The sequence below is a fragment of the Pogoniulus pusillus genome, chromosome 6 (assembly GCF_015220805.1).
Source record: "Pogoniulus pusillus isolate bPogPus1 chromosome 6, bPogPus1.pri, whole genome shotgun sequence".
Lineage (NCBI taxonomy): Eukaryota > Metazoa > Chordata > Aves > Piciformes > Lybiidae > Pogoniulus > Pogoniulus pusillus.
In genome coordinates, this window is record NC_087269.1 from 7,269,756 (window position 1) to 7,287,846 (window position 18,091).

At 41.2% G+C, this 18,091-nt stretch overlaps 1 protein-coding gene across 13 annotated transcripts in view; it reads right to left on the bottom strand.

The window, feature by feature from the left end:
* The window catches only part of ATRNL1 (attractin like 1), a 624,604-nt gene that overhangs the window by 467,434 nt on the left and 139,079 nt on the right, over positions 1–18,091 (bottom strand). For all 13 annotated transcript variants that reach the window (XR_010302493.1, XR_010302494.1, XM_064144312.1 and 10 more), the window contains exons 16-19: positions 15,136–15,349; positions 14,696–14,884; positions 8,980–9,198; positions 499–636 (exon numbers count right to left, since the gene is read on the bottom strand). Coding sequence is in view for 11 of the 13 variants with exons in the window: in XM_064144312.1 (XP_064000382.1) it covers positions 499–636; positions 8,980–9,198; positions 14,696–14,884; positions 15,136–15,349 (760 nt within the window). In the remaining 2 variants the exon portion in view is untranslated. The remainder of the gene's footprint in view (positions 1–498; positions 637–8,979; positions 9,199–14,695; positions 14,885–15,135; positions 15,350–18,091) is intronic.

The window sequence follows — 18,091 nt, forward strand, 5'->3', positions numbered from 1 at the left end:
TTCAACTATGCATGAACAAGACTTGATTGGTCTGTTAAATGTATCATTTTTCCACTAGCATCACACATTAGTACAAATCAGTGCTAGCTTACATTATGGTAGCTATGGAACTTTCTTTTTAAGTGCCTTCTTTTAAGAGCACTCTACAAGGAATTAAATTATGCCTCTCTGAAATACAGAGATTTAAGGTGTTGCCCCCACAAGACAGTTTCTTTGTCCTTTCCCTTGACTGTGAGCATATCCTCAAATTACCACCTTGTTCTTCAGTGCATCCAGACCAAACAATTGCAAAACAATGATTCTGAGTGCAAAGTTCCTCTAAAAACCTATCAACGTGGGCTTGAATCATTAATTTAGCTGATCAGCTCATCTGCATTACCAAATAAATGCTTAACCTTTAAAGAAAAGTTCATTTCACGTTACATTAAAAAAGTTAAACTCACAATACATAAAATGTTGTATAATTACTTTTTTTCATTTCCCAGCAGCCTGACTTACCTGTACATTGTCCTCCATTTGTGGGGTCCCCATAATACCCTGGCATGCACGTTTCACACTGCTTCCCTGTTGTTAAGTTCTTACACTGATCACAGACATTACTGTTGATGCAGGTGCTGTGGCCATTACACTGGCAAGCTGGAACAAAACATTTAAAAAGACATTATTTAACTGCTTTTGGGAACAACATTTTTTCCTCTATCATCACAAAACTGCAGTCCAATGGACTTCTGAGGAGTTTAATCCTGACTAATGGCAGGCATAAATATCTGTACTTAGACACGTTACCTGTTTAAAATAGCACTGTGACAAGACATGAACTCACAAAAAGCAGCTATGTGGTGACATCTGAGTTTAAGGTGTGGTTAGAAAGTCTCTTTTGCCACTGTGAGCAGCTGAATCCAGTCCTCCAGGTTTAATATTAGCAACTTGACCTAGTGGAGGATGTCCTTGTTAGCTGTAGGAGTGTTGGACTAGATGACTTTTGGAAGTCCTTTCCAACCCAAACCATTCTCTGATTTTCATAGAATCATAGAATCAACCAGGATGGAAGAGACCTCCAAGATATCCACTCCAACCTAGCACCCAGCTCTATCCAGTCAACTAGACAATGGCACCAAGTGCCTCATCCAGTCTTTTCTTGAACACCTCCAGGGACAGCAACTCCACCACCTCCCTGGGCAGCCCATTCCAATGCCAATCCCTCTCTCTGCCAATACCTTCCTCCTAACATCCAGCCTAGACCTACCCCGGCACAACTTGAGACTGTGTCTCCTTGTTCTATTGTTGGTTTCATGGCAGAAGAGACCAACCCCACCTGGCTACAACCTCCCTTAAGGTAGTGGTAGACAGCAATGAGGTCACCTCTGAGCCTCCTCTCCTCCAAACTAAACACCCCCAGCTCCCTCAGCCTCTCCTCATAGGGTTTGTGTTCCAGGCCTTTCACCAGCTTCATAACCCTTCTCTGGACACATTCCAGCACCTCAACATCTCAAATTTTATAACAGTACACCCAGTTACCCAAGACACCTGTCACCAACTGAAACCAAACAGAACACTTCAAACCTACATGAAATCCTCTGTGAAAGGCTACGGTGATGGAGAAATGAGGAAGATGACAAACTCACACTCAAACTTTTATTTACTGGGGAGAGAAAATTTACCAAAAAAAAACTCCAAAACAAACAAACAAAAACCAACAACCCATGAAATAAAGAAAACCCCAAATAATCCTGAAGACTGTCTTATCCTTAAACATTTCTGATCTCCACATTAGCTTTAGCATGCTAAAGCATTTAAGGACATCAGGAGCATCCAGTCCCCCTAGCTGAGGGAACTCTTCAGTCTGGAGAAGAGAAGGCTTTGAGGAGACCTCAGTAGCCTTCCAGTATCTGAAGGGGGCCTACAGAAGGGCTGGGGAGGGACTATTTATAAGGTCTTGTAATGACAGGATGAGAAGTAATGGGTTTAAACTGGAAGAGAGGAGAGATTTAAACTAGATGTTAGGAAGAAGCTCTTTACAGTCAGGGTGGTGAAACACCAGCATAGATTGCCCAGGGAGGTTGTGGCTGCTCCCTCCCTGGAGGTGTTCAAGGCCAGGTCGGATGAGGCCTTGAGTGACCTGTTCTAGTGGGAGGTGTCCCTGCCTATGGACGGATGATCTATAATGTCCCTTCCAACTAAACCAGTCGATGATTCTATGAACTACAATTGACTTAAGTGAAAGTAAATAAAAACTGAAGTACCATTGGCAATATTTTCATGCCTGACCTTAAAAGCATAAAATTGCTTTTTGTGAAATAACAGTATTGCAAACCATTGATCTGGTACCACACCCCCAGTGCAGTGCTCCACATTTCGAAGGAAGTCAGAAAGCTCTGATCACTGTTGCAGCAAAATCACAATAGGAATTCTGCCAAAAGCATTGATCCTGCTGCCAGGACTTGTTCCAACGACCAAAAGGTTTTGAAGGACGACCTCTCTATAAGAGTGGGACCTCAGAGCTCACAGTGCTCAGCAGATTAGCAATCTGTCCATTGCAGCAGCTTGTCAAGTGTCAGATTGTGTCAAACCTGTCGATGCTTTCCTGGTGAAGGCTGTTTCAAGACTCAGCAGAGGACAGCTCTCTCAGTAAGAGGTTTGGGGCTTTGTTAATTTGGATTTTTAATCTCAGTGTCACAGTGACTGTGTCTTCACTTCTTACTGACGGACTTAAAATCTTTTAGAGCTATTTCATAATATAGTACATTTACTCAGAAACCATTAAACCATTTGCCACCTCATTACAAGAGGGATGTGGAGGTGCTGGAGCGAGTGCAGAGATGTGCAATGATGCAGGGGAGGGGTCTGAAAAACAAGTCTTATGAGGAGCAACTGAAGGTGCTGGGAATGGTTGGTTTGAAAAAGAGCAGGCTGAGGGACACCTCACTGCTCTCTACAGCTACCTGAAGGGATGTTGTGAAGAGGTTGGTGCTGCTCTCTTCTCACAAGTAATTAGCAATAGAACAAGAGGGAATGGCCTCAAGCTGTGACTGGGTAGGTTTAGACTGGACAATAGGAAAATTTTTCCCCAGCAAGAACAGTCAGGCATTGGAATGAGCTGCCCAGGGAGGTGGTTCAGTGACCAACCCCAGATGTGTTTAAATGTCATTTGGATGTGGTGCTTGCAGATATGGTTTATGAGTGCACCTTGTTGAGCAGGGATATGGGTTGGACTTAGTGATCCTGAGAAGCTTTTCTAACCTGAATGTTTCTGTGATTTAAACCTGCCAAGTTTAAAATTTCTTTCTTCTGTAGCCATGCCTACAGAATCCTGTAAATGATTATCAAACATTTCTGCACCACTGGAAAAGATGCTTGCTCACAGATTTGTCTAAGTATCTTTAGAAATTCAAGCTATGTTTTCTCACTTCTCTCATTTAAATACCTTAAGAAAGTAGAAGGGTTTTTTCCCTTCCTGAGAATATTTGATTTTTAGACAACTTTGTGGTGTCTACCTCCAGGCACTTTGCCATTTACAGTTTATTGCCTAAGTTGAAGAAAAGCTGCACAAACCCACCAGGAATTGCAACTCCAATTTGGATTTTGTCTATATGTCTTACACATTAAACTAAAGCAAATGTTAAAAAACAAATGCAGCCCAATAAAGCAAAAATAAAAGTAGAGAGAATGTTAAATAAGTGTTCTATTACAGTAAAGTATCACAGTATCGACAAGGTTGGAAGAGACCTCACAGATCATCAAGTCCAACCCTTTACCACAGAGCTCAAGGCTAGACCATGGCACCAAGTGCCACGTCCAATCCTGCCTTCAACAGCTCCAGAGACGGCCACCTCCCGGGCAGCCCATTCCAGTGTCCAATGACTCTCTCAGTGAAGAACTTTCTCCTCACCTCCAGCCGAAATTTCCCCTGGCGCAGCCTGAGGCTGTGTCCTCTTGTTCTGGCGCTGGCCACCTGAGAGAAGAGAGCAACCTCCTCCTGGCCACAACCACCCCTCAGGTAGTTGTAGACAGCAATAAGGTCACCCCTGAGCCTCCTCTTCTCCAGGCTAACAAATCCCAGCTCCCTCAGCCTCTCCTCATAGGGCTGTGCTCAAGGCCTCTCCCCAGCCTCGTTGCCCTTCTCTGGACACGCTCAAGCATCTCAATGTCCCTCCTAAACTGGGGGGCCCAGAACTGAACACAGTACTCACGGTGAGGTCTAACCAGTGTTGAGTACAGAGGCAGAATAACCTCCCTCATCCTACTGGCCACACTGTTCCTGATCCAGGCCAGGATGTCACTGGCTCTCTTGGCCACCTGGGCACACTGCTGGCTCATGTTCAGGCAGGTATCAATCAGCACCCCCAGATCCCTCTCTGTCTGGCTGCTCTCCAGCCACTCCGACCCCAGCCTGTATCTCTGCATGGGGTTGTTGTGGCCAAAGTGCAGCACCCGGCACTTGGAGCTATTATTAAGATTACCTAATTCAGATTATCACAGTTCAACAAGAGCAAGTGCAGGGTTCTGTATCTAGGCTGAAACAATCCTTGCTATCAATACAGACTGTGGGAGGAGGTGATAGAAAGCAGCCCTATGGAAAAGGACTTATGTCACAGACAAGAAGCTGGACCTGAGCAGACAGTGTGAGCTTGCAGGCCAGAAGGCAAATCACATCCTGGGCTGCATCAAAAGCAGCACTGCTAGCAGATCCAGAGAGGTGATTCTGCACTTTGCTCTGGTGAGACTTCACCTGGAGTAGTGTCCAGGTCTGGAGCCCTCAATACAGCAAGGACATGGACCTGATGGTGCAGGTCCAGAGGAAGGCCATGAAAATGATCAGGGGGTTGGAGCATCTCTGCTATGAGGACAGGCTGAGGGAGCAGAGGTTGTTCAGCCTGGAGAAGAGGCAGCTCTGGGGACATCTAATAGCAGCCTTCCAGTACCTGAAGGGGGCCTACAAGAAGGATGAAGAGAGACTGTTTGCAAAGACCTGCATTGACAAGATGAGGGACAATGGCTTCAAACTGGAGAAAAGCAGATTCAGATTGGATCTTGGGAACAAGTTCTTGACCATGAAGGTAACGGAACACTCTCACAGCTTGCCCTGGGAAGTAGCTGGGGTCCCATTCCTGGAGATAATCAAGGTAAGACTCAACAAGGCTCTGGACAGCCTGATCTTGGAGGTCTCTTCCAACCTGGTTGATTCTATGATTCTATGATCTAGTTGAGGATGTCCCTGCTGACTGCAGAGGGGATAGGACTAGATGACCTTTGGAGGTCCCTTCCTACCCAGACCATTCTATGACCACATAAGAAAAATATTCCATTCTGACCTTATCTAACTAGCAAGTTTTGATTAATAGATTATCTCCTCTTCTAATGCTTGCTTTTCCATTTCTTATTTCCTGTGTTATTCAAGGGGTAATGGAAGCTATCATAATCAAAATTTTTTTACTGTGAATTTTAGTTTTCCATAAGTCATGATATTACCTGGTCATATATCATAGCTCTTCAGAAAATGGAAGAGATTTTTAATGATGGTCAAAACCAAGCCTAAAACAAATGCAAGCAATAAAATCCAAGACAATCTAGAACTGAGATGGTACACCACTTTCACAGTACAGTATCTATTTTCCTAAAAATATGTAACTCGTGGAGAAAAGTGGCAAGTCAAAACACATGCACAGTTCAACACCTTCCTGTGATACAGACAAGTCCAATCAAACTGAAGCTCTCAGTATTATATAATTAGAAAAATTAGACATGCTCATGAACATTTAAAATGAGAGCTGGAGTTAAATTCTTTTAAGTATTTTTTTTTGTTCTTTAAGTGATTTTTAACCTACGTCACCGCCAGCAACAAAGTAGTTTTCTAATACATAGAAATATGATTTAGCTGAATCTTCCATGAGGCTCCCCTGGAGATAAGCAATTTGATGTCTAATTTCCTTTTGACCTCTGTGCTGGAATGGCTGCTGATGCTGGCAATTGTTGATAATCATCATTTCAAAAAACTACTTAATACTAGGAAAAGCTATGAGAAGGACATCCGCGTTATCATTTGGATCCAGGGTGAGAATACCTCATCTAGCTATAAACAAACACTTTAGAATCAATTCACACTGTTTTGCAAAGGAGAAATGCAGGCTTTAAAGACAAGCTTGGGCTTGTGCTCTACCTAGACTGCTCTACTCGTGAGGGAAAATGCTAACACTATTTTCTTGGTGTCTTCCCTATTTCCTTTTTGTAATATATATTTTTCATTTTATCATACAATGATAGCTTAGTTAAAACACAACTCTGATGAAAAAGATGAACATGTTCTCATATCAAAGGAAACAGCAGGAGAGCTGTTTTGAAGACTATTGATTTCAAGATGGCCAGTCACAAAAAGAAACATTTCTCTTATGCTATCTGCTGGACACTAGCTTTAAAGATCTGAGCAGACAGAAAATGAGAATGAAGTGAAAATATTTACCATCAACACAACTGCACATAAGCATTACAAAGAGTATGGATCTGAACTACAAACAAAACTAAGTGCACACGTGAATGAACGTGGCTGGTTTGACCAACTATTCACCAGTGTGGCAGAAAAACCTTCAAATGAAATGCTACAACCTATTTATTTTCATCCAAATTACAAACTGCTCAGCAATCTTACACAGACATAGTACCAATTCTATCTTGTTTCAAGTGCATCAGATGATTGCTGTCCTGAGAATAATAAACTGTGTTCGTATAATCCATTACAGATAATGTTTTGAGAGAACGAAAACAACAGCCTAGGATCAAAACCTATAGCCTACACCAATCAAAATGAAATTTCAGGTGAATTGAATTTTAGTTCTAGGACTTGTGTAGGATTTGTCTCCTAAACTCATAGGCCAAGGAGGTTTTTAAACCAAAGTGCAGCTTCACCGAATTCTTATACTGAACATACAATTGAGTACAGAATTCTATCCGAGAAGAATGATTATTAGACAAGTAAGATCATGAAAGCTTCTAAAATATTTTGGATAAGCAATATACTGTGTTCCCTTATTCTGTTGCTGGCTGGCTGGGAGAAGAGACTAACCCCCACCTGGCTACAACCTCCTTTCAGGTAGTTGTAGACAGCAATGAGGTCACCCCTGAGCCTCCTCCTTCTCCAGGTTGCACACCCCCAGCTCCCTCAGCCTCTCCTCATAGGGTTTGTGTTCCAGGCCCCTTACCAGCTTTGTCACCCTTCCTGGACATGTTCCAGCACCTCAACATCTCTCTTGAATTGAGGAGCCCAGAACTGGACACAGCACTCAAGGTATGACCTGACCACTGCTGAGTACAGGGCAAGTATGACCTCCCTCATCCTGCTGGCACCACTGCCCATGATACAGGCCAGGATGCCATTGGCTCTCTTGGCCACCTGGGCACACTGCTGGCTCATCTTCAGCCTACTATATACCAGTAGCCCCAGGTCCCCTTCTGCCTGGTTGCTCTCCAGACACTCTGTCCCCAGCCTGTAGCAGATAGTTTGGAAAAACTTGGTTTTAACTTAAAACATTACAAAGTGCTCAACTGAGTTTCCGTATTCTAAGATTTAAACAAACCTACTCTCCATCTATAGAGTAAAAAGAAAAAGTAACAAAACTTAAACTTTCTTCAGAGATTCTGCTGTTTAAATGATCCAAGTAAATATAGATATATAAAAACACACATACAGATGCACATATACACACAGAGAAAACACACTGATGAAATAAATACCCATAAATACCCAGGAGATGAAAAAAAGAAACCAAACATAGCTGCATGTAACTCCTAAACAGTCTGATCCTAGAGAAGCTCCAGCTTCCAAGTTTATCAGCAGTAGGAACACTTGCTGGAAAAAAAACAACTTAAGCACAATTCCATCATTTATTCTAAAAGAGAATTTTCAAGCTGTCTTTTAAACCATAGTATTTATTGTCAATTATCACTCCTCGTCTGTCACACTCCCCAGTGTGCTTTTCATTTGCCTGCACTACTGCAGTGCTGCTTTCACAGAGTGCTTCCAGGACTGCACTGCTGCTTTTTTCACACACTGCTTTCAGGATTTGAGTATTTCCATATGGGTGTACCAGCTTAGGCTTCCACAGCCTTAAAACACCTAATGCCTTGTTTACATTCCCAGTCAACTCCGAAAGTACAGAATCATAGAATGTCAGGGGCCGGAAGAGACAGCAAAAGCTCATCCAGTCCAACCTCCCCTGCCAGAGCAGGATCACTTATACCAGACCTCACAGGAGCACATCTAGGCAAGTCTTGAATCTCCAGAGAAGGAGGCTCCACAGACTCCCTGGGTGGTCTGTTCCAGTGTTCTATCAGCCTCACGGGGAAAAAAATTCCTCCTTGTGTTTCCATAGACCTTCCTATGCCTCAGCTTCCACCCGCTGTCCCTTGTCCTGTCATTGGGCATCACTGAGCAGAGCCTGGCTCCAGCCTCCTGGCACTCACCCTTTACATCTTTATAAATATTGAAACCCTAAGTCTCCTCTTCTCCAAGCTAAAGAAGCTTGGAGAAGCACATTAAAATACTATACCCAGATCAGTATGGCTTAGACTTCAGAAGTTCTCTTGAAGATTACAAAAGTATATGCATTCTATTTGCTCAAAACACCTAAAAGGTAAACTGGAGGCACAGCTCAGATATTTGGTAGCCACCTACCTCCCAGTTCTCACAACCAGCTGGATTTTTGCAAGAGCAGCAAGGATGCAGGAAGTTCCTGCTCCTTGCCATCAGCAGCTGCTGATAATTTCTCCCCAGCTGCACTGCTCTTCAGTGGATACAAAAGCCAGAAGAAAGCAAGAGCTGAAGCAAATTGCCATAGGTGGATTTTTAACACGTAGCACAGGATGGGCAAAACACTTGCAAACAAATAGCAGTGTTATTTACATCTTCCAAAACAGTTATGCCAGTTTGGCATGCTCAAGCAGAGAATCACACCTGAATTTATGTGTAAGAATGGAAGTAAATCTTACCTGGACATTGGATAAAAGACCACTCATAATTTTTCTCTTTGGGGCAAAGCCCAGCATCGAGCACCATTTCACTGGAGTGCGTGCCAACAGGCTTCATTGGGCCTCGTGATGATCCTTCCAAGCACTGCCCTCTTCCAGTGTTACTGGGATCATTGCACCATCCACACCCAGGTTGTTCCAAACACTGTCCACAAGTCCTCAGTCCAGAGCAGTTTTGAGCTTTAATATATGAAATACAATATTAACAAAAAGGCTATTTTATCCTGAGGGTTTGGTCTGGGTTTTGAGATCTCTTAAATAAGAAATTAAAGCAAGATGTTAGGATTTCACAACAGCTGATGAAGAAACCACTTTGCATTTCTGTTTCCTTGCGTGCATTAAAAAATGTCAGTACCATTTGTAAGAATCATTCCATTTTCTGCCAAAGTTACACTTTTTCAATGCTCACAAAACAAAAAATGGCCATGGATTAGTTAATTAGAAGGGTTAGGTGATAGGTTGGGCTCGATGATCCTGGAGGTCTTTTCCAACCTGGTTAATTCTGTATTTGTGTCATCAAAACACACAGCAAGTGTCTGTTACATGACAGAGCAACAATAAAGATTTCAAACTAAGATGAGCCAGAATAATATTACACATCTGCATTAAATTAAAGATAGACATTCTGAGCTTATTACTAATACATATTATGGGATGCATATACTACTAATTTGACTGACACATACAGTCTTTTGTGCTCCTGACTTTACTTACATATATCATCTTCTAAAAGGAAAACTTCAGAATTCAAACCAAGGTCAATAATCCAAAAAGAGTGATAATAATAATCTATAAAATTGTAGTAACTCAAATTCAAACCACAGATTTATTTTTTAAAATAAAGAATTTTGAAAGTTTGTGGTTTCTTAGGGGTTTTTTTTTCTGGAGGACTCTCAAATGGCTTCTACCTGACTGCAACCTCTCAGCTGCAGCCAGGACACTATATCCAAATAATGTTCACAGCCACCTGAATCTCTCTACTGCATAAAGGCAATACTTGAGTCTGTGCTGCAAAAGAGACACCAAGTAGAAAAAGTCCTTTTTATGATAAAACAAACTGGCAGAAAAATACTCTGATTTCAGCAACTACTAAAACTGTTTAAAAGTTATAGATGTTGTCAGAGGAAAAAAAAATACTCTATTAGTCTAAAGATAGATGTTGGGGTCAAAAAAACCCAGCAGTTAGGCATCTGAATGTGATCTCAAATAACTACAGCAGTGCAGAAAACTAGCCTGTGCTACTGTAGTATTAAACTTGGAAGAATCCAAATAGGAAGAATTGCTCCAAATTTCCCTAATATGGAAAAGGCAGAGGGGTGAGCCTGCAACCCACTCTCCACTATTCTTGGAAATCAGCAACAATCACGTGAAAAACTAGTGGTAAACAAACTCTCAAAAGATCTGAAGCTGAATATTTGGGGATGGTTAATACATTATAAGAGCAGCAGAAAAATAAAGCCCACCATGCTTGGACATGAGCAGACAGTGTGAGCTTGCAGCCCAGAAGGCAAATCATATCCTGGGCTGCATCAAAGGAAGTGTGGCCAGCAGAGCCAGAGAGGTGATTCTGCCACTTTGCTCTGGCAAGACCATACCTGGAATACTGCATCCAGTTCTGGAGCCCTCATTATTATAGGAAGGACATGGACCTGATGGAGCAGGTACAGAGGAGGGCCATGAAAATGATCAGGGGGCTGGAGCACCTCTACTCTGAGAGCAGGCTGAGGGAGCTGGGGGTGCTCAGTTTGGAGAAGAGGATCTGGGGGACCTAATAGCAGCCTTCCAGCACCTGAAGGGGGCCTACAGGAAGAATGGAGAGAAGCTGTTTACAAAGGCCTGTGGTGACAGGACAAGGGGCAATGGGTTTAAGCTTGAGAAGAGCAGATTTAGATTGGGTGTTAGGAACAAGTTGTTGACTATGAAGGTGGTGGAGCACTGGAAGAGGTTGCCCAGGGAGGTGGTTGAAGCCCCATGCCTGGAGATGTTCACGGTGAGGCTTGACAGGGCCCTGGGTGACCTGGGCTAGTGGGGATGCCCCTGCTGACAGCAAGGGGCTGGACTGGATGACCTCTAGAGGTCCCTTCAGGCCTGGACTATTCTATGATCCTATGATTTCGTGCTATACTGGCTGGTCTGCCCTTTCAGAGATGCACAGTAAATGATCCAAACTCTTCTCTTGCTGCTATTTATAAAGCTAGAAGAAAACACTTCTGAAGTATCAGTTGCACTATCTTCATGGCAGATAGAACAGAACCAAAAGTGAAAATTCTTAGATATTCTCTGTAGTGGCATTCAAGTTGACAAACTGAAAAGACTTAACAGAGAAGTTATTGTTTGTGGAAGCAGGGGATATTTCTGAGCGGAAACATTCTTTGAAATTCAAGAGGTGGCCCAAGATTGTTCAACTGTCAGCTACTCAATCAAAAGCCATCATGGGTGGAAGATGCAGAGATGAGTGGAAAGCAATTTTTTGGCAAGCAGGTATTAAAATGACAAAATGTCACCAATAAAACAGCCTTTTTCCATTTTACTTCCAAGTTGTGAAAATAGATGTGAAATTCTCTGTTGCTTTATTTTTTCTTATAAATCATACATGTGAAGTTTGGAGGGCTGGGTTTTTTTATTCAAAGGAAAACATCCAAAACCTCAGAAAGATGTAAATCAGAATATATTTACAGGCTGGGGACAGAGTGGCTGGAAAGCAGCCAGGAGGAAAGGGACCTGGGAGTACTGGTAGATAGTAGCTGAAAATGAGCCAGCAGTGTGCCAGGTGGCCAAGAGAGCCAATGGCATCCTGGCCTGTATCAGGAACAGTGTGGCCAATAGGACAAGGGAGATTATTCTTCCCCTGTACTCAGCACTGGCCAGGCCACACCTTGACTGATGTGTCCAGTTCTGGGCTCCTCAATTCAAAAGAGATGTTGAGGTGCTGGAATGTGTCCAGAGAAGGGTAACAAAGCTGGTGAGGGGCCTGGAACACAAACCCTATGAGGAGAGGCTGAGGGAGCTGGGGGTGTTTAGCCTGGAGAAGAGGATACTCAGGGGTGACCTCATTGCTGTCTACAACTACCTGAAGGGAGGCTGTAGACAGGTGGGGGTTGGTCTCCTCTGCCATGAAACCAGCAATAGAACAAGGGGACACAGTCTCAAGTTGTGCTGGGGGAGGTATAGGCTGGATGTTAGGAACAAGTTCTTGACAGAGAGAGTGATTGGCATTGGAATGGGCTGCCCAGGGAGGTGGTGGAGTTGCTGTCCCTGGAGGTGTTCAAGAAAAGCCAGAACGAGACACTTAGTGCCATGGTCTGGTTGATTGAATAGGGCTGGGTGCTAGGTTGGACTGGATGATCTTGGAGGTCTCTTCCAACCTGGTTGATTCTATGATTCTACTTTCTTAAAGCAAAAAAACAATTCATTTTTAAAGGTATTTTTTATATTCTTTTTTATATTTTTTATATTCCATTTCTCAATTAAATAGAAACACTACTCCTTGTTAAAGGAATCCACTTCATTATCCCAGCAGCAATTACAATGCATCTAAATAACAAAATTTTCAAGTCATTTAGACCAAAGCAATTCCTGAACCACGTTTCATTTGGATATTGATTTTCATGTTTAAATGTAATATATCTAAAGCTTTTGGAACTCTGAAAAAAAAATTCCCTGGTTATAGACACAGAATCTTGTTTAAATTTGTCGAATAGAAAATACAGCTCCATACAAAACTGCTTCTGTACAATGATGAACTAGCTCACAGCAAATCCCCTTTGCCTTTCTTAACACAAACTTTTACAGACCTGACAATTAAATTAAAAGCAATTTCACGTGTTCCCCAAGCAAATTGAATCTTTGTGGTGAAGAACTACACAAAGTAGAGCAGAATTCACAGTTTAGGCTGATGGGATACACACTCTTTTTAAAAGCTTTGATACATGCTGTTTTTAAAAGCTAAGCATCATTTCTGTGGCATTCTGCCTATTTTACCTCCAAATTTTCCATCTATCTACCTTCTGCCACAAGTCATTAGCAATATTTTATAAGGTGTAAAGTTGATTTCTTATAGGACTGAAAAAAAATTTCAGTGAACTGTGACAAGAAGGAAATCTTTACATGATTATAGTATTGTTATGTCAAATACACAGGAGGAGAGATTAAGTGTTCCTATTTTTCCTTCATTCTTAGACCAAATAGGGGCTGCCAGCTGGCTTTAGAGGACATACAGTCCCAAGGAACATATAAACCTTACTTGTTCACACTAAACCTGGACATTAAAAACCTGGATTCATGTATGAAACTCACTGGCCAAGCACAGAACTTTACTAGAACATGTCAACATTGCACTGGTTCTTTTTCTGCTGTGATTACTAATGACAAAGAAGAAATATCAGTTAAGAAGAATACAGACTCTTGGCCAATTTTATTGTAAATAAAGAAATTCTTATCACTTTTTCTTTAACTCAGATATATGTAGTGGTCTAATACACAGAGCTTTTCTTCTCTCCTAAAATTAGAATATATCCATGACTCCTGTTACAGATATGGAAAGATCTCCCTTTCCTCAGTATTTTCCCAAACTGTAGCCACCTTCTGTATTCTTTATGTTTGTATCCATGGAATCATGATCTTATTATGCCCCTACAATAAGCTGCTTCTTGTGGTCAACATCATCAATCATGTTAGAACACATCCAGAAATAAAATGTTCCAGAGGTGCCAATACCAAACTTTTATGGAGAGAGAAAGGAAGGTAGAAGTAACTAGAGAAAAATACTCTCACGGATAAAAGCAATAATGAGAGTTCAACAGTACACTTCAGAAGTCCCATTTGGGTCCTACTGGACTGGAGTCTTTTACAGGTAAAAGATATTTTCATCAAATCTTGAGGGCCAGTAAAAATACTAAGAATCAGCCTTCTGTAGGATAGTGACTGAGGAATTATTCTAAATAAACTATGGCTGAGAAAAGAATCTAAGGAATCAGGCAGTTTGATCCAGCATCTACATAAATTATGGCACCGATACACACTGGAACTGCATGGTGCTGACCTTAAGGTCTGCACTTCCTTTACCTGTCTGATGGCCTAACAGAATTCCTTCAGCTTCCACAAAGAAGATAAAAAAATCTGCAAGGGTTAACAGTCAGTATTTTCAAGTGGGAAGAATCTAAGTAAGACTAAGGCCACTTGTTTTGCATCTGTGTTACAATACTCTCAAGAATGAAACTATCACGATTATATTTTTTATCTCACACGATAACAAAATGGACAAAATAAATCAGAACCTCAAAAACCTCTGAATTCAGCTCACTTCCTTTTTTTAGTACCTTGATGACCTCTGTTTTAACAGTGTTCTTTTCAAACTCATGGCCTGTGCTCAACACTCTAACACTAATCATGCAAACAATCACGGTATTTTTTTATTTTATCTCAAGACAACAAACACTTTTTACTCTTTACTGACTGTTTCACCGTAACAGAATCACAAATTATTTTATCTGTGTCTAGAAAATGCAAGCACAGTACTGACTGCTCAAATTACTAACTATAGAAGATCATTGTTTTGAAATTATTTTTATCTTTAATGAATGTGTTGAATTCTATCCATACAGATGCCTTTTTGAGTGGATAAAAAAAAACCACAACAAGCAGATTTAATAGGGTGAATAATCATAATGATACTCACGGGAGCATGTGGCTGTCTGCCATTCTAGACACTGTCCGTATGGGAAGGAGATTATATAGGCATTGGAGTCCACACATCGTTTCGTACTGCTGCACCACATGCATTCCATACCATTACTTGTGCAGTTGGCACATGTTGTTCGCAGGGAACATGGCTTTTTGCAGGGTCTGGCATTCTGGTTGGGACTGACTGTAATAAATAAAGTAATTAAACAAACAAACAAACAAATAAAACAAATAACTCCCCCAAAACACCCAAAAATATTTATCATTTTGATTTGTGATAGTTTGAAGCTGATACTCTATGGCCTAATTTTTAACTATGAACAAGAGTAGGAACTTTCTGGAGATCTTTGAGCAAAAGATAAGTAACACCCAAACCATCACAGACAGCTTGCTAACCATGACAGTGACAGTAATGGAGTTTAAAGGACTGCTTACCAACAGGTTTCTCACACACAAGCCCATCTGCCATTGCAGTGCAGGGATTCGCTTTCAGGCCGGCCACCTCTGCTCTTTCTAGATAGGCACAGAAGCCAGAGTCGTTTGGTTCTCCAGGCAGCCACTGCAGAGTTGTGTTTGTGAAAGGAGACATGTCATCCCACCCCCAGTAGGAGATGTTGATCTTGCGTAAACCTACCCAAGGGGAAATTTTCTATGAATCAGAATGGAGGAAAAAAAGACACAACAAACAAACAAACAAACAAAAGGCAAGATAATTAGTTAAAATGCTGTCTTTGTTTGGGATATTCTTTTCTTAAAACATTGCAAAGAATAGCTCACATCTTGAGAGAACTAACCCTATTTTCTCACTCTTTTCACCTCATCAGTCATTGTTCGTGTGGTTTTTATCTTAATTAGTCTACCTTGCTGAACCCTGCTCCTCCATAAAAGAAAAAGACAAGATAAAAACCCTATCCACTATATGTTTTCTACTGAAAAATCATAGAATCATATCATAAAAATCTGTTTGTTCTGCAGAAAGTCAGTTCTGATTACTGTTCTTTGACACAGAGACAGAAACTAGACCAAACAGTCATAATTAAATGGTTGGTTGGTGGGTTTCTTTTCCCCAGTGGTTAATATACTGATTACTAACTGGTAGGCCAGTGTGGAGAATAAAATGCACTTCACTCACAGCAATTCACATAAATCAGAATTAATGAAAAAGCAGGATGAATATTCCATCCTCTGAAGTTTGTACCGCTGATACCAACCAATACCTTTAGGCAATTCAGAGAGAGAGGTGAAAGTGACACATCTGTAACTTCAAGTATCCATTGAATACTCTTTTACTACTGATTTATCAGCTAAAAAAAAACCCACCAAAATCAAAACAACAACAAAAACAAGTCCAGAAAATACAAAAATGCATTAATGCTGTTAAAATCTTTAGGATATGCTGGTAAAATTACATCACAAATTCTGTTCATTTTTATCATTTCATCTTTATACAATTGCCAAGAGAAAATGCAGATTTTGAGAAATAAAGTCCTTTGCCTCTTCTGGGATATTTCTACCTACATTCCTTGATTCTGTTAATGTGAAAATCTGAAGATACCAAAACCAAACACATTTCCTCAGTTAATCTCTGTGCAGGCAGTTTTCATTAACCACAGTTGAAACATAAGGAACAGAGACAGAGAGACTCTAGGCTGTGACAGGTGTGGGATGGTAGGTGAATACCATGGTGCCCAAAAGCACAGCCATCTGCAGCAGGCAAAGGACAGTTCCAAAGCAGAGATGTTGATCTGATTGTGATTAGGTTCTCAGCTGATTTAATTTACAGGTCAAGGCAAGCAAAACATTATAATATACCTAAAGGAAACCTGCCACAGTTCAGGATCAATGTGCTATTTCACCAGTGAACTGTCACAGTCATCATCTCTCAGTCAGCTCTTTCATCTTTGATCTCATATCTTTCTTCAGCCACTCAGGTTTAATCCATGGCTGAAAAAAATCTTTCAGAGCATTTCTTTCTACCCTTGCCTTGTTAGAGCAAACTGCACTAAGAAAGGATGTTAATTTTGCTTCAAGAATAGCAATGGTAATTACTGTTTAAAAAAAAAAAAATCAGTAGGTAGATAATCAGTGCTGCTGACCTCCATAAAATGTACTCCCTATGCTCTCTTCTTTATCTTTCTTACAAGTTGGGAGCATGATCAAACAAAAATTGCTACAGCAACTAACAGACTTTTACAGATGTGAGAACAAACTTTAATAAAGCAGAAAATGACTTAGAAACATCCTATTCCAGGAGCACTCATGCACTCTGCAAGACTCCTCAACAGCCAAAAGAACACCTGACAAAAATGCCACCACCCACTCTTGCATCTTACTTCGTTGATCAGTTTTACAGGCATCTGTGGGATCTCCCATATTCTGGACACAAGAACAAGACACAAGCAGTAAAACAGAACTTGGGCTTCTAGAAAATGGTAGATAATACATGTTGATGCTCCACTTGTGATATAGTTGTCTAAATTGGTGCATATGTAGTGATCCATAGGCATTAGAAAACATGAGATATTTATGCATGTCTCTAGACACACCTCTCTGTAGAAAGCTAAGCATGCATATCAGACATATAAAAAAGTCAGGGGCTTAGGCAAGATGAATTGCTGACAAACACAGACCTAAAAAAAATCCTAAATGCCTGCTTTGGGGCTGAGGAATTCCAGCCAAGAGAACCTTCAACGTATTACTGACTGTTTCTATTGCACTGCCACATAATTCGGCATTGGTATACAGAAAACACAGATCCTACTGCACCTATGGTGAAAAGCGTGTCAAGCCAATAATGTAAGCTGATGGTACAGCAGAAGAGACTTGGAGAGAAGTTCTTCTGTTTGAGTGGGAAAGTGTCTCAGAATCATTTTAATGATGACAAAGCCCCAGGGAGGATCACAAAAGCCAGAGCAGCCTTGGGAGACAGAAGCACTCCAAGAGTAAAGGCCTTCTTACAAGAGCAATATACACCACAGTCATCATCATTCCTTACAGCTGTAATATCTGGACAAAATAGAGTCATGTGTCAGATATCTCAAATTCCATATGTACTATCTGGCTCTTGGCTAGTGTAAGACATCAAAACACAATCCTGGATGCTGACTTGTATGTTAACAAATACACACCATCAAAGCTATCATCTTGCAGGCTCACTGACACTGCTCTGGGCATATTGTTAGGAAGCCAAAAGCAGACAACTCAAAACAGTTTGAAATGTCTGGTTAAAATATGGTAAATAGCTGAGAAGTAGGCCACCAAATCATTCCAAGGAAATGCTTAGATCACATATTCAATTTTGTGGCATTAATTTCACAATATGGTGGAGTACAGCTGAAGACCCTTGGTGACAGCAGAACTTGCATGCTGCTATCACCAAAGCTTATCAGCA